A 17,641-nucleotide genomic window follows, 5' to 3' on the forward strand; every position below is an offset into this window, starting at 1 on the left:
GAAATGAAAGCCCCGCCCATCACTTCATGTTTCAAACTGACCATCAGATTCAGTTTCCTTTCCTCTCTTCAAAAAGCATTTGAACACTCAAATCAAATCTGCAAAAATACGACGAATAGCGGGTCTCTGAATATTATCAAGTAAAACTTTACGATGACGCTTAAATCTCCTTTTCCTCTTCCAGACAAGATGACGAGAGTTTAATATTAGGCTTGTTTGAGATGCGCCTTGCCTCGCCTGAAATGTAGGTGAGAGTAGGCGGCTGCAGTATGGAGTTTCCTTTGTGTCTTTATTATTCAATCAAACATACTGTGTTTGAGAGTAAAATTAATTATTTTGTAATTAAAAAAAATAAAAGAGTGCAAAAAAGTCTTCTAAATGCTCAAAAATAAAGAAGTTGATAAAATTATTTGCAGTGCGTGTAATCTTTTGAAAACTTTTTTTTTTTTTTGTGCACTTCAAAAACTTTTCATCACAAACCCACACATTTTGCTCTCTTTTCTGCTGTCTTTTTTGCGGCTGTAAATATTTTGCTTGCGAGTTGAAAAGTTTTGCTTGCGCGTAAAGCTGTACCTCAGTGGGCGGTCTCTAACAACCAGATGAAAGGCCTTTTTCTATTGGTCACCCTCGATTGAAGTGACCGGTTGGCCACGCCCATTACAGTTTCCCGCTTCTGCTGCTGCCATCATCGTCGCACTGCGGTCAAGCCAGCCGTGGTTTGAAAATACACGGTCAAGCCAGCCCAGTATGGGACGTCCCGTATAAGAACTGACCATTATTTTTTTCTACTTAGAAATGAGGTATTAATGGGCCTCTGAAGTCGAATAATGTGACATTTCTCCAAAATGCTGCAGTAAAATGGTTTGATATGAAGTGAGTATACTGTATGGGACGTCCCGTATAAGAACTGACCATTAGTTTTTTCTACTTATTAGAAATGAGGTCTTTATGGGCCTCAGAAGTCAAATAATGTGACATTTCTCCAAAATGCTACAGTAAAATTGTTTGATATGAGGTGTGTATACTGTATGGGACGTCCCCACAAGAACTGACCATTATTTTTTCTACTTATTAGAAATGAGGTATTAATGGACCTCTGAAGTCAAATAATGTGACATTTCTCCAAAATGCTACAGTAAACTGGTTTGATATGAGGTGAGTATACTGTATGGTATGGGACGTCCCCTACAAGAACTGACCATTAGTTTTTTCTACTTATTAGAAATTTGGCCTTTAGAAATAGATAGATAGATAGATAGATAGATAGATAGATAGATAGATAGATAGATAGATAGATAGATAGAAATAGATAGATAGATAGATAGATAGATAGATAGATAGATAGAAATAAAGAAAGATAGATAGATAGATAGATAGATAGATAGATAGATAGATAGATAGATAGATAGATAGATAGATAGAAATAAAGAAAAAAGATAGATAGATAGATAGATAGATAGATAGATAGATAGATAGATAGATAGATAGATAGATAGATAGATAGATAGAAATAAAGAAAAAAGATAGATAGATAGATAGATAGATAGATAGATAGATAGATAGATAGATAGATAGATAGATAGATAGAAATAAAGAAAAAGATAGATAGATAGATAGATAGATAGATAGATAGATAGATAGATAGATAGATAGATAGATAGATAGATAGATAGATAGATAGATAGATAGATAGATAAAAAAGACATAGAAAGAAAGAAAAAAGATAGATAGACAGACGGACGGATCGATCTGGGCAACTCAAATGCTCTGAAAGCGCGTTCTTTCTGTGCTGTTACTGAAATTACCGTATTCATAGTAATAGGCGCACACACTTCTTTTTTTGGCGGCTGGCTTGACCGTGTATTTTGAAACCACGGCTGGCTTGACCGCAGTGCGACGATGATGGCAGCAGCAGCAGCAGCGGCGGGAAACTGTAATGGGCGTGGCCAACCAGTCACTTCAATCGAGGGTGACCAATAGAAAAAGGCCTTTCATCTGGTTGTTAGAGACCGCCCACTGAGGTACAGCTTTACGCGCAAGCAAAACTTTTCAACTCAAGCAAAACTTTTCAACTCGCAAGCAAAATATTTACAGCGGCAAAAAAGACAGCAGAAAAGAGAGCAAAATGTGTGGGTTTGTGATGAAAAGTTTTTGAAGTGCACAAAAAAAAAAAAAAAGTTTTCAAAAGATTACACGACTGCAAATAATTTTGTTATCAACTTCTTTATTTTTGAGCATTTAGAAGACTTTTTGCACTCTTTTATTTTTTTTAATTACAAAATAATAAATTTTACTCTCAAACAAAGTATGTTTGATTGAATAATAAAGACACAAAGGAAACTCCATACTGCAGTGAGGGGAGGAGTGAAAAAAGTGCAGGCAAGCCGGACACTTCCTGAATCTCGCTACTTAGGTAAAGTTGGTTTTATATTCGCACATTCGCGTTAAATAACTTTTTCAATTAAATAGTCAATAAAGCTATTTTTTTTTTTCAGATTCGAAGCAGCTACATGATATTGACAACAAAGGTTGTGAACTACAACATTTTTTACAATCGATCAAAATGGGCAAGTATATTTTTAAGCATGTACTTTAGAGATGAATATTCAATGTGTGTCGTAACCAAGATAGGGACCGTCTAAAAAGTTAATATTGTTTTTCATCGTGTGCAAACAGACAACTACATTTTAGCCTACTGGCAAATATCTGTCACATTATGTGTTCTGATGCTATAGAATGTCCTTTAGTAACAAAACCTGCATTATAATGATGGTGTTGAAAAATGTGTTTATGAAATAATAATGAATGAATCTGTACATGAACTGTAATTTGGTAACAATCCAGACCATAGAAAGGAAAATCATGTTTAATCTCCTGAACATAGTTAATTGCTTCATTTTACAACCGTTTATATTTATTTATTTATTTATTTGAGAAAAAAAAAATGAAAAAGAACTGTGTAAGTGTGGTGGTTTTAATAATGACATATGATTTATTTCAAAAGGTTTTGAAAAGCATCGAGACGACTGCTACAAAGCAAGTTGGATCATCTTGTCTGGACTCTACAGAACATACTACAGCCCATGTCTTGCTGTTTTATTCACCTCTGTTTTTCTGTTTTTATCTGTGATAAAGATCGTGTAACAGTGTTCTCCAGGTGTTGAATAAAAAGAATGGCTAAACTCTATTTTATGTTTTCCTGTTGTATGACATCTGTGTTTAACATGGAACTCTAACAATAACACAATTCATGTACATTGATTGATGTTTACAGTCCTGCAGAAATATTACTCTCCATGGTTCTGAATTTCATACATTATCATGTATTCCACGATCCACTTCTTCAGGACTTCATAACAAAAACTTAACTTGAATCATTACAATAAGGGTGTTGCTTATTTATAACGTTGAAAATATGATTAATCTAAAGTATCTGAATTTCTTTAATCAATGAAAGAAATGTGTTGTACAAGGAACAGCAGTTATAATACATACTTTTACCTAATACAGTGATCGAAGTTAATTGAGTAGAGTGATCACTAGGAACATGCTATAACCTCTGGTACATGAAAAAAGGTGAAAATAGAATAATTTCTTCAGAATAATATGATTGTAATATACTTACAGTAAGGTAGGTATTGGCAGTATTCAACATGTAGTAAGTCAGTCTGATCACTAGGAAAGCACTACAACCATTGGAATATAAATATAAAAAAACACTATAGGGGAATTACAGTTTATTACATAAACACATGTAATAAACACATGTAATAATGTTTATTACATAAATATATGTGATAATTGTACAGTAAGGGAGTTATTGTGAAAATTCCACCTGTAGTAAGTCAGTATGGTCACTAGGAAAGCACTACAGCCATTGGAACAGGAAAAAATACTTTAGGGGAATTACAGTTTATTACATAAACATATGTAATAAACACATGTAATAATGTTTATTACATAAATATATTTGATAATTGTACAGTAAGGGAGTTATTGTCAAAATTTCACCTGTAGTAAGTCAGTCTGATCACTAGGAAAGCACTACAGCCTTTGGAACAGGAAAAAATACTTTAGGGGAATTACAGTAATGTTTTCTTGAACTTATTAGTTTATTGTATGTACAGTAAGGGAGTTATTGTCAAAATTTCACCTGTAGTAAGTCAGTATGGTCACTAGGAAAGCACTACAGCCATTGGAACAGGAAAAAAATATTTGATAAATGTACTGTTTGGGGGGGTACAGTTGTAAGACCTAGGACCAGATATGATGAAAGAAGACCAGGAGTCCTGAAATTCAATGAAATAAGTACAATTTTACTGAAGAATAGTTTGCAGTTAAATTGGTAGAGCCAGCATCAAAGTCACGAGGAGGTCGCAAGCCAACTCTACCTTACAAACAAATCTCACACAATTATACCTTTTCCAAGGACATGCATTACATAATCGTTTACTTCTGATTGGCTAAGACAACATAAAGTCTAAACAATAATACATTTTTGATAGATAAGTGGGTATATCGCCGTTAATCAGAATATTTGTCGTCCATTTCCGAGATTTAAGTCCGTGGTGACCTTCTTCCAGGGTCCGAGAATGTTTTAGGCTATATCACAAAGTTCAGAGCCTGCAAAGAATATCAAGCACACACACACACAGAACACTGACAAACAACAGTTCTCTTCGAGCCTGAAGAAGGCCTGAGCTAATTATCAGAAGAGCAGTCCACCTTAACAGGCTGATAAAACATTTCACTCCAGGAAAGCAGGAAAGATAATATGCCCCTTTACTCCAATCCCTAAAGAAATACACATGAGATGTTCACTTAATGAAAATAAGGTGAAATTATGTATAAATTGACCCTCAAACTTATACAAGTCAACTAAGACAGATATATAGATGCAGATATGTGGATATTGTTGTGAAATATGCAATTATTCTATTCTAATCATGGCTTTTGGTATATGAAGTATTTCTGGGTCATAGTAAACCACAATTGTAACTAATAAAAAGTGGTTTTATAATGAAAGATACCATAAGTAGTTGTTAAACAATTTATTAAGAATGTGTTTACTGTAAAACACTTGTATTAATAATCATTGTAACCATATATTGAGAAAATAGTTTATTAAGAAACACACCTCAACTTGTTTTATAAAGATTTTTATTATGAAAATGGTTTATAAAGAAAAACATACCACACTGAATGTTTTAAGCATTTATTAAGCAGATGATGGTGGCAGAGTAGAGAGGAGTTGAAAATATATTAGAAAGAGCTTTGCAAAAGAAAGGAGAAAAATGCCATCATTACCGTCTATGTGTTAGTGGATCGAGATACAGAAGATACAGCGATGATGGAAAGGTCCAGAAAAAGAGGACAAAGAGACGAAGAGTTTTATATGCAAAAGTCCTAAGGGGTCTTCCAGAAATAATGACAGTTCAAGATTTTGTGTTTGACCAATTGGCTGTAAAAGACTGAATGTATGCAGAGGGAGTTTCCAGGAGGGGATTTCTGAACATGTCAAAAAGTTGATGGACTTTAAAAAGGACTGTAAAGTCCAGCCAGAGGCAGATTCACCAAGGACGTCTCCGGTGTTAGATACCTTGCCATTGCACCTCATGAAGTTAAAAGCTTGTAAATTATTTGATTTTGATTTACTTACAATATATATATAATATATATGCAATACATGAGTACAGAGTCTCTCTCGCCGCTCTCTGAATCCCAAGACAATTATCATCAAAAGGCCCCTTGCATGTGAACACAACCCAAGGGCACACACTGGAATGCACCTAAAAGAAAATGAATACAGAAATGATTATGATATTGATTGTTGAATTTTTAATAAGAATAAAGTAATCATTCAAAAGGATATATATATATATAATTAAATTGAAGAGTAAGTCAGTCTGGTCAGTAGGAACATACTACAACCTTTGGAACATGAAAAAATCCCTTTGGTGAATTACTGTAACTTTTACATAAAACATTTTTGCGTACTGTATGTACAATAGCCTACACAAAAGTACACTAAAGCAGTCTAGGTGAATACGCAGCAAATATCAAACCTGAAACTATTTTTACCCTGGTAAACCTTCGGGTTTGCACTTTGCAGATGGTCCCTTCTTAGCAGCCTGCGCATAGAGATCAATGTATTTTGTACAGTGCGAAGGAAAGATCGTTTTGAGGAAATTTATGTTGTAGCTTCTGGTGATTTATCTGTAGTTATATGTGATAGGTGTTGTGTGTAGCAACAACGTTTAGTTCACGAGTTATTGAACGCGGAAGTCCGCGAATGTGCGAATGTTCGAATATAAAACCTACTTTACCTAAGTAATCTCGCTGTGTTGTGGACTGCAAACGTCAGCAATGGAAGAGATCGCGTTCGCGTTCTTTATCGCAGACGAAGTGGATGCAATTGAAATACCACTGTTTTTACACGAAGATGGTTATGATGTGGAGAATCACCGAAGGTGAACAGTGCTCATTACTTAAAATGCCTTACCTTGTTTCTGTTCTGCATTTCTCACTTGTTGCATTATTTATGCTGCATATTTTTTATCTGTAAAAAGGAATTTTAATCAATAAAATTAATTCCATCATCAAGCAACCAATTATTATTATTTTTTTTCCTCACCATTCTTTATTGTCTCAGCAATTTCTTTGCTTACTGTTAATGTTATTGCTCCCTGGGAGTCTGACAGTGTTAATAACACATTCTCCATCTTGCTACAATTGTTCTCTTTGTGGGTGCCTTTTATAATCAAAGCCATAATGACAAATGATGAGAATACAGATGCTGCACTAAATTTACATTGTTATCCCTAATTATGGGTTAAACATTTCAGATATGGCACAGCTGATTAACCTAATGAGAGGTGTGTTCGACTTCATGCAGCTCTGCGCAGACCGATCGGCGGCTGACTTGAAGCAGTGCATGCCGGTTAGAAATTTTGTCCGACTTGATACAGCGCCGACGCCATCTGAATGTGACGTATGCCATCAAAGTACCGCGAGAGCGATTCGAGAGTAGCCGGAGGACTCAAGCCCTGTCCCAAATGGCACACTCCGGACTTGTGGACTTCCTCAAGAGTCCACACTTCGGTGACATCATGTAGTGCAGACTTATAGGGCCCCTCGCGCAAGTCCACAAGGGCGCATTGAGAAGTATTTTTGGGACAGACTCGATCCTGAAGCGTGGTTATTGTTGGACAGGAGCTGCAGGTTCGGTTCGGGGAAATATGCTGCCTATTGTTGTTGTTTTTACTATTGTGTTTGCGAGATGGCTTGCCATGCAGAGAAATCACATTTATACGCTCCGACGTCGTAGAAGACAAGATTATTTTTCATGCATACAAATGCTGATGTTATGCACGGAGGAAAGTAAATGTTATTGACTTTGTAGATAAACATATAACTTGTCAAAAGTCGTTAATGCATTAAGTCATTATTATTTGATTTACTGTTTAATTTTCTTTTTTCTTTATATACATATATATATATGTATTTTATATTTTTATGTGTACCTTGTTTTTTATGTCGTTTTTAATTTACAGGTTTAAATATCCATACTTCACTTACATATGACTCAGTAAAGCCCTGCCATTCGGTTCTATATAATGAATCGTTATGCGATCAGCCTATTATTCAGCGTGCTATTACTATGTTTGAGACATCAACCACTGGTCGATGATAATGTTTGTATAAACTGTAGGTAACAACTGGTAAAATGTACACAGTCATAAAAACCATAATGATACTTACACTTAAATATTTTCTTCTCAGCCATGTTATCAATTGTCTGTGTCCGTGAGCGAAAGCGCTCTTCACACCAGTTGTCTGATTGGCCTTTCGCAAGGACTCCTGGGTACTTGAAGTGGGTGAAGCCTGGATCTATGCGGGCTTCGCGGAAGACCGCTTCAAGGGTCACTTCAGAGCGTTAAAATGCTAAATGGGACGGCCTACGGACTCGTAGACTCAGCGAGCACACGCAATTTAAGTCCACGAGACCGAAAGTCCGCATGAAGTGCGCCATTTGGGACAGGGCTTCAGCCAGCGCAGCTTCTCAAGAGCAGCTGCACAGGTTCTGATGACGACACAACTGATCCACGATTGGCCGGATTCACTGACAACACCGATGACGTGCGTTTCAAGTTTATTGCGACTTTTAAAACAGTTCAATACCTTTTTATGTCGTCTTTATCTTAAAAATCATATTTATTAGATATTGTTTTACTGTATTTACTTTATTGTTAATAAAGGGTTTGTGTATGTTTATTTTGCATGACTTTCTTTTTCATACAGACCTTTTACAGTATTCAGCTGCATAACCTATCCAAATGAGCATTTTTAATAACTCAAATGTTAATCTTAAAAACATACAATCTAATGTGGTCATAAATGTATGCTCCTGTACAAATGATGCATAATACATTGTTCTTCCATTTGTTCATATGGTTTCTTCATATTCTCTAGTTTATTTTGCTGTGGTCATACTTCACCTGCATGTGGTTAACAAACTGCTAACAACTTGCTATATCTTCAACTTAACAACAGTACAACATTTTGTTCACTTTCAAAGAGTTGGTCTAAATCACAATATAAATCCAACAGAATTGTGCTTTTCTGTATATGAAAATGAATGGTGTTTTGTCTCAAATGTTAAAAAGAGCTCATCTGGAGGGTACTGTAAATCCTGTTGCTGAAACCTTTTTTTTTTTATAGGTTACTTTTATGATTTTGTATTAGCAGAAACACCCATGTCAAACTGCTAAAGTATATATCCAATATGTTATCTTGTTTTGGAAGACCCCCTTCCAAAACACCACTTATACACACACATCTCAAAAGTGTGTTAATACCATGATCCATGGTTAATACATAAAGTTACTTAATCACTAAATCATGAAAACAATGGAAATCACTGCTAATTAATGTTGAGCCAAAACTGAAAGTTGACTTAAAAGGGTAATTGCATTTGTTGCTAACTATTAGTAATAATGAATGGAACTGGTGTTGGCTATGGTCCCATGGTTCCTTAGGATATATAAAGAACCTGCACTACCCTATGTAACACACAACAAAATGGACAACGTAACCATTAATGTGTTAGACAGCAAAGGTAATGTTGTCATGCTAACAGTTTCCAATGACATCGCTGAAAGGATGAAGAATGGTAAGGAAACCGCATAACTGTGAAATAATTACAAGGCACCAATGATTTGTGCAAGTGTTTTATTTATAATTTATTTCCCCAGATCAAATGTTCCTTTCTTCTGTCATGGAGCAAGTATCAGCTGTTGAAACAAAAGGTACACATTTACTTAATGACCAAGAATATACTGGAAATATTTCTTGAGTGACACTGACCACATCTACAATCTTCTCTCCAACCAGCTCTCCTCAGTGGCCCAGCTTGTGCTGCAAAGCTCCTCCAAGCTCCTATTCCATGTCTCACTACCTCCACTAGGTCGCCGGTACCCCTAAACCTCAGTTTTGTGAAACCACCATCAACCAGCCAGTGCCCCAATACTACAACTAGGCCCTCTGTACCACCTCCACCATCAACCAGCCAGTACCCGATTACTACCACTAGGCCCCCTGTACTACTTACCTCCACTGTCAAGGACCCACCGCCTGCCACTCTGCAACCTGGTGCAGTGTGTGGAAACCCTTCAGCATCCATTCAACCTTCCTCCCCCTCCTTCCAGTCAGACAGGCATGAATCTCAAGGTTTTATTTCAAATACTGTAAGGAAGATAAATGTCAATACTGTGGTTAAATTACATTTTCTTTGTTTTGTAGTGTTAATCTATTTCTCTCCTTATCCCCTCCATTTTACAGAAATAACACATCAAATGACACTATTTCTACTGGACCTTACAAAAACTCACCAGCAACTTTATTTTAGGAACAAAATGGCGTTCTATAAAAAAATACAAAACTCATTCTCACAAAAGGGCTACAACTTGTCAAGTGAAAAAATTCTAAAAAAATTAGCAAACATGTTAACCACTTATAAGAGAGTAAAAGACTTGCGCCGTGCAACTGGGGAGGGGAAGATCACCTGGGAGTACTATACAGTAAGTTGAAGACTGCTTTACTTTATGTTTCTGAAATAACATTGTCATGTCTTACATTGGCCATTTTCATTTTACATTTGAAATCCACCCCCACCAGCTAATGGATGAGTTATTTGGGTCATCGGGGATCGGTACTGCACCACTTGGCACCATTCACTCCACACCTCTAGGTTTGGAAGAGACCTCCACCCAAAGCATGCCCACAACGTCTTCTCTTCAAGACCAGCCAGCATGTGCTAGTATGGATGAACAGCCAGGAACCTCTACCATACCAAATACAAACGTCACAAGCAGGCAAAGACGACCACAACCCTTACAATTTCTGGAGGCTTACGAAGAGCATGCAGAGAGAAGGACTGCTGTGCTTGAGTCCCTGGTAAGGCCAGATCTGGAGAGATGGTGGCGACTTAAGGAGAGGCGGAGAAGGTCCTTCGAAAAAAATATGGTGACCAGCTTGGGAACAATTGTGGAGGAGCTGCAGAAAATGGGAAAAAGACAAGAGCAAATTATGCATCTATTACAGAATCCACATGAACCTCAATAAAATGATAATGTAAAGATGTTTTCTCTTTTGATTTACACCTTTCCCCAAAATGTCTACTATGTATTTTTTTTTTTTTTATGTTCCCAAAGAACACAATTTCTAATGACAAACTAATTTTGTTCAATAAAATAAATTTCTTTATTTCAACACAAAATCTGTTTTTTTTTATCATTTGTTGAATATTTCTGTACATTCAAATCTTTACTTTTGTATGTTTAGTATACACATACAAGTTAGATCTGGCCACAAATCTGGTCTCTATAATGACATGCATTAGTGTTGTGGGGGTGTGGTTCATCATCAACACCATCATCTACCACAACAACTTGATCACTGGGCTCTAAACAAAGATTATGCAAAATGCAGCAGGCTGAGACTGCTGAACTGATATTGGAAATGCTTCTCATTTGCAGGCAATGGAGCCTCCTAAACTTAGATTTTAGAATGCCAAATGCATGCTCAATGACCACGCGAGCTGCATTGAGCTTTCTGTTAAAGCATATTTGCCTAGCAGACAAGTGGCCATTGTCTCTATAAGGCCTCATAAGTTGAGGCAACAAAGGGTAGACAGAATCCCCAATTATGTGCATTCCTTGTGGAACAAGGGAATGAGGATCTTCTTCAAGAACACGACAAACTTCTGTGAAGCGAAATGCTCTGGCATCATGCCAACTCCCAGGGTAACCCACACTGATGTGACAGAAGTGCCGCTGACTGTCACAAAACCCAGTTAAATTTACAGACTAAAACTGTTTCCTATTCATGTATGCTAGGGGATTATCACAGTGGGGTCTCAGTATAGGAATGTGACACCCATCCACTGCACATACAGTGTTGGGGAAACCTGCTGCGTCAAACCCTAACTTTGACATCTCCAGTCTTTGACCTCTGGGCCAGGAAATGTGGTGGGCCATGTATGTGTTCACATTGCAACAAAACTCATGGAGATGCTTGGCAAGAGTGGATTTTGACATGTTGAATCTATCTGCCACCCCACGATATGACTCCTGATTCGCCAATGTCCAAAGGCAGGCAAGAACACTGTTTGTGAGTGGAAGTTTGGTCTGTTGTAAATTCATATAAACAGGACCAAGGGTAGTAATGGCATCCGGCAAAGGTAGAAAAATAGTTTATCAAGACAACATGCTAACACTTGTAATAGTTCAATGAATTTTATATTAACCAGTACAAACCTCCACTTGTTCTTTGGAAAGCCTGAAATGACCTCTAAATTCTGAGAGACTGTAGAGAGGGACAACATCCTCCACAAAACTGTCTATTTTTGGAACTATTCTAAATTAGAACAAGAGGAATTGTACTCACTATATACATGTAGCCTAACTGAACACACATGTAGTCAAACATTTATTTTCAGTGTTTTATGTTGAATTGGGATTTTAATCAAATAATTAGTGTAGACAGAAGTGTTGAAATTGGAGTAAAACTCCATTATTTCTTTGTCAGAATGAGTAATTCTCTATTTAAACCAAAATAATAATAATTATTATTAAAAGGCAAGCAACAGTAGCTATTGATTACAAAAGCCACCCATTACATCAGTAATACATTGCAAAGACTTTAGACTTTCGATACAGTATTTTTATTCAACATATAATTTGCAGATTCTAGGTATAGTAACTTCAAAACTAAATTGATAATGTGTAATTTGTTTAAATAGATACTTCTTACATTTAACCATTTAACTCACCTTCGTTGCTCATTGTGCCCAATGTCATGCAAAAATAATGGAATTTCTATCGCTTCCAGCTCGTCTGCGATAAAGCAAGCAAACACCACGTGATCTGCCATGACTGACGTAATTGCAGCAAACTACGGGAGCCACAACGTGTCCGGCTTCATATCTCTGTTTGCAGATACTCCCCGCCTGCACGCGGCAACTCTCGCAGATCGGTTACATCCTGCAGCAGCCGATGTCGAACACACCTGATGTATATCCTACTTAAGGGATAGTTTACCCAAAGAAAAAAAAATATTTGGGTGAACTATCCCTTTTTTACATGAAAAATATTCTATATAAATATATTACACAATTGTTTGTCACCTTAATGTAAGTTTGAATTTCATGTTTAATGATTAGGAAAAGTGTGTACAGCAAATTATTATTCAAAAATAATATGAAACAAAAACATTCTAAATTAAGAAATTAGCATGCATAGTTTTGTTTACTGCACTCCAGGAATAAGACATACCCAGATAAAGATATCAGATAAAAACACACAAACATGAGGCCTAATTGTAAAACCGTCACATTAGATGTGTGTATGCATGTATTGATGGATTGACTAATTTATTTAATGGAATAATGTGGTACAAAAATGTCAATGTACAAAATTAACACAAGCATACAATACAATAAAGAGAAAATTACAACAAACAGGACTTCAAACCAAGAAAATAAAAATAAAAGGGTAAATAAAGCACATGTACTAATTACTAATAAAGTACTATAAAAAAGTAAATAGTATTAGGCTATAGGTAATGGACTTCTTAGGGAAAAAAATATCAGCTGACAATCGCAGCCAATGAGCATTAAGTTGTGTCGTCAGCAAGTCGCTCGCGAGAGTTTTTTGACATACGTCAGCATGACATCAGAGCAAGGCGGACCGCTCTCGGACACATTTCTAACCGGCATGCATTACGCGCTGATCACCGGTGATCGGTTCTGCGTAGATTTTGCTCATCTCAAACAAGCCTATTCACTCGAATGTGACGCAACTAACATTCACCTACAGGACCTAGTAGAAACACCACTGAATGAAGAGCCAAATGTGTCAAATGTTCAACAGAGCAGAAGAATTGTTGACATAAAATTTATCCAACACAATAAAAGTTAATTGTGTATTTTGGGCTTGTTTATAATTAAATGTCCCTGTTATGCACCAACTCTTAATTTATTTCCTGGTTATTATGGGATTTTTGTAGCCAGTAACCATATGCTATACATGCTATAAATATGAAACATACATGCTATAAATCTAAAATATTTATTTTACTTTTGTTTTAGTGGTTTAATAAAAGAGATGAGCTCATAGTTGTGGTTTGACTTCTGCTCTGTTTCTCATCTGCAGTTTCGGTGTGGGAGGAACATCAGGTCCCCTTATATTGCTCTCTGCCCCTTTCCTGTTAAAAATAATGGGTGTCTGATTCAGTCGACATGATTTGCATGTGTGTGTTTAGATGTTCATGTTCCAGTCTTTACACAAATTAAAGAGGAACACAATGTGATGATTGTAAAAATAACATTTATTATTTTAACAGCGCTATCAAAGTGAGTTTCATGTACAACAGCGCCGTGACACATGGGGGGGCGGTGCGAAGATGGCGGGTTGAGCAGTCATGTTTTCTGAAGCTCGTGATAGTTGTTCCCAAAAATTTGCTTAAAGTGAGTAACTCCAACTGATTTGTCACGCGATGACCACACAAAAACTAGTAAAACCTGCCAAAATAAAATTAGACCCCAAAGGGAAAGATTTGTCGCCTAATATTGAAAAGAAAGTTGAGGCCGTAGAAACGGAGCACGACTATGCAATGGAGGTCTCTGTAAACAGCAAAAGAGGGTGCGGAGAGGCCTCTCTTCCTGCAACGCCAAGTAAAAATCCTGCGGAAAAAAGGGTTAAGCCAACAGCTGACAGAGAGAAGGCGGAAATCTCCAACGAAACCATTTTGGAGGCAATTTTAAAACTTGAAAGGAGGGTGGATGAGCAGCTAGCGGATTTAAGAGAGCAAACTAAGTAAAGCAGCGCCATGATGGCAAGCTTAACAAAGGCGATTCAGTTCAACACAGAAGAGGTAAACGAGTGCAAGAAAAGAGTCAAGGACTTAGAGATACAAAATGAGCTTCTTCGCAAGGATAATTGTGATCTTAAGGTGATGGTGAGAGAACAGGAAAGATATCCCACTGGGCAATGTGACGTCAGAGTGACGTCTTTTCCATGTCATTTTTGGACGTCCAAATTCAGTCCATTGATGGGGTTGTTTTGTAAAGCCAGGCGACGTCTTTTTTCGACGTCTACCGCACGTCTAATGTTGACGTCGGTGGGACCTCCGTGTAAGGGCTATTTATAGTCCAAAAGTGGTCGTTTGTGGACGTCTTTTCAATGTCAAATTTAGACTTATTTTACATGTAATTTCTATACAACTTCTATAACTATAGTCCTATGTTTCAAGAGGGTGGAGGACATGTTTTCTGTACCATGTATTAATTTTCCTGTAGCTTGGTTTGGCTAAAATGCTAGTTTCAACAGGAAATGCATTACACCTTATCACCTGCTGCTGAGACAATCAAATGGAGTTTTTGGCAAATGATCTAGAACAGTATGCCACCTTCTGAAATGGGACTAGATCATATTGCAAAAACTCCATTTGATTGTATCAGCAGCAGGTGATAACTGGAGACATACAAAGGTGTAATGCATTTCCAGTTCAAAATTAGCTGCTGAGCTAAACAAAGCTACAGGAAAATTAACTGGCACAGAAAACATGTCCTCCACCCTCTAGACACATGAGACTACATACATACACTAGTTATACACATACAAATAAAATCACAATTCAATATCGCCATTTCTATCTTTATTCAAAAATAAAATGCCCTGAATGGCATCAGAAGGGCACCAAAAGTATCAAGCACAATGTACAGTGGAGGCAGAATTATTAACAAATAATTAGATTGTAATTTAACTCTTTTAATTGAACTATTTTAATTCAAGTCCTGTCGTCTTGGCTCATCAGGGCGAAGTGAATCCTCCACCTCCAAGTCTTTGTGGGGCATGCTTGAGGTGCTCAGACACGTTCACTCTGATATACTCCAAAGTGGCTGCGGATTCGAATTTCATGATACCTTCTGCACAAGCAGAAATAGACAAATGATTTAGATATATGCAAAGGCAATCTGCAGTCATACACCCAAGTCCCCACATGTGTAAGCAAAAATATGTTTCCTGTGCATCCACTACCAATACTGGATTTATGCAAAGCCATCTCCGCAACTGTAAACTGTAACAATTAGGCTGTCTACAAGAAGGGACATAGCAGACTGTACTTTTTGAGAAAGCTTAGATCGTTTAATGTGTGCATTAAAATGTTTACAGTGTTTTAAGCCTGTTGTGCTTAGTGCAATTTACAAAAGCTGCTTCTGTGCTTGCAAACACATTGGACTCCATAGAAATTACTATTGAGAAGAGTTTTGCACAAAAAAAAAAAATCTATATATTCTGGATAATATAACATCCACTACATGTCCAAGGCACACTGTTGCAATTATTTTCAACGCCCTCTTCATCACTGTCAGAATAACGCAGCAGTTGATCTAGTTCTCTCTGGCGTTTTCGCCACTGTCTTACTCTCAAAGTCATCTGTAAACACAGTCATTAATCCAAATTAGTTTAGTTCTACTGTTTATTTGACTGGGGCCTGTACAAAAAAAAAAAGAGAGGATCACAACATGTACCTTGTTTAGGTGGTTTATCTCCTAACAGGGAAGGACATCTCACTCTTTAGAGCACCTTAAAGGCCAAAAAAATGGGTTAAACACCTTAAAGTTTTCATTCTCCGTCACACAACAGTTAAATGATTAATTCACTTTCAAAAAAAAATCCTGATAATTTACTGTAAATAATTTATAATTTAAAATGACAGATCGTTTCGCTGGATAACACCCTTATTTCTCGACTGGGATCGTGTAGACTTTGAATCTGCATTGAGACTGACATTTGAACCTTCTTTGAACATTTGAATGGTTGCCATTATATGGAGAAAAATCCTGGAATATTTTCCTCAAATCTTGAGGCCTACTTTCCTTTCGACTGAAGAAAGAAAGACATGGGCATCTTGGATGACATGGGGGTGAGTAAATAATCAGGAAATTTTTATTTGAAAGTGAACTAACGTTAATCCTTTAAGAGTTGCAGTGTTACAAACTAAGATATCCTAGAGCATACAAGCACATTACTCGCTTTGAGTTTGTATGACCCTGATACACATTTTTACGTGTTTTTATATGTCCCCATATACGGACGCTAGACTTAGGTAAAGTTGGTTTTATATTCGCACATTCGCGTTAAATAACTTTTTCAATTAAATAGTCAATAAAGCTATTTTTTTTTTCAGATTCGAAGCAGCTACATGATATTGACAACAAAGGTTGTGAACTACAACATTTTTTACAATCGATCAAAATGGGCAAGTATATTTTTAAGCATGTACTTTAGAGATGAATATTCAATGTGTGTCGTAACCAAGATAGGGACCGTCTAAAAAGTTAATATTGTTTTTCATCGTGTGCAAACAGACAACTACATTTTAGCCTACTGGCAAATATCTGTCACATTATGTGTTCTGATGCTATAGAATGTCCTTTAGCAACAAAACCTGCATTATAATGATGGTGTTGAAAAATGTGTTTATGAAATAATAATGAATGAATCTGTACATGAACTGTAATTTGGTAACAATCCAGACTGTAGAAAGGAAAATCATGTTTAATCTCCTGAACATAGTTAATTGCTTCATTGTACAACCGTTTATATTTATTTATTTATTTGAGGAAAAAAAATGAAAAAGAACTGTGTAAGTGTGGTGGTTTTAATAATGACATATGATTTATTTCAAAAGGTTTTGAAAAGCATCGAGACGACTGCTACAAAGCAAGTTGGATCATCTTGTCTGGACTCTACAGAACATACTACAGCCCATGTCTTGCTGTTTTATTCACCTCTGTTTTTCTGTTTTGATCTGTGATAAAGATCGTGTAACAGTGTTCTCCAGGTGTTGAATAAAAAGAATGGCTAAACTCTATTTTATGTTTTCCTGTTGTATGACATCTGTGTTTAACATGGAACTCTAACAATAACACAATTCATGTACATTGATTGATGTTTACAGTCCTGCAGAAATATTACTGTCCGTGGTACTGAGTCCATCAGATTATTGACAAGTACTCAGAAAACATGACAGCAAACAAGATGTTTATTTTGGGTGTGGAGGGTGTGGATTTTGG

At 36.6% G+C, this 17,641-nt stretch overlaps 2 protein-coding genes across 2 annotated transcripts in view; both read left to right on the forward strand.

Moving 5' to 3' along the window:
• Positions 1–17,641, forward strand: part of LOC127642915 (titin-like) — a 482,588-nt gene that overhangs the window by 263,305 nt on the left and 201,642 nt on the right. The gene's annotated exons all lie outside the window — the stretch shown is intronic.
• On the forward strand, positions 8,055–10,832 carry LOC127643165 (uncharacterized). The gene is made up of 4 exons (XM_052125764.1): positions 8,055–8,139; positions 9,255–9,308; positions 9,394–10,079; positions 10,177–10,832. The coding sequence occupies exons 2-4, from the start codon at positions 9,260–9,262 to the stop codon at positions 10,621–10,623; spliced, it is 1,182 nt and encodes a 393-aa protein (XP_051981724.1). The 5' UTR covers positions 8,055–8,139; positions 9,255–9,259; the 3' UTR covers positions 10,624–10,832.

This window comes from Xyrauchen texanus, chromosome 1 (assembly GCF_025860055.1).
Source record: "Xyrauchen texanus isolate HMW12.3.18 chromosome 1, RBS_HiC_50CHRs, whole genome shotgun sequence".
NCBI classification, from domain to species: domain Eukaryota; kingdom Metazoa; phylum Chordata; class Actinopteri; order Cypriniformes; family Catostomidae; genus Xyrauchen; species Xyrauchen texanus.

Bases quoted from the DNA above. Each gene is read 5' to 3' on its own strand.
- LOC127643165 (XM_052125764.1), top strand. From the start codon at position 9,260: ATGTTCCTTTCTTCTGTCATGGAGCAAGTATCAGCTGTTGAAACAAAA. The intron at 9,309-9,393 runs GTACACATTTAC...CTCTCCAACCAG, and splicing joins ATCAGCTGTTGAAACAAAAG to CTCTCCTCAGTGGCCCAGCT. The intron at 10,080-10,176 runs GTAAGTTGAAGA...CACCCCCACCAG, and splicing joins TCACCTGGGAGTACTATACA to CTAATGGATGAGTTATTTGG.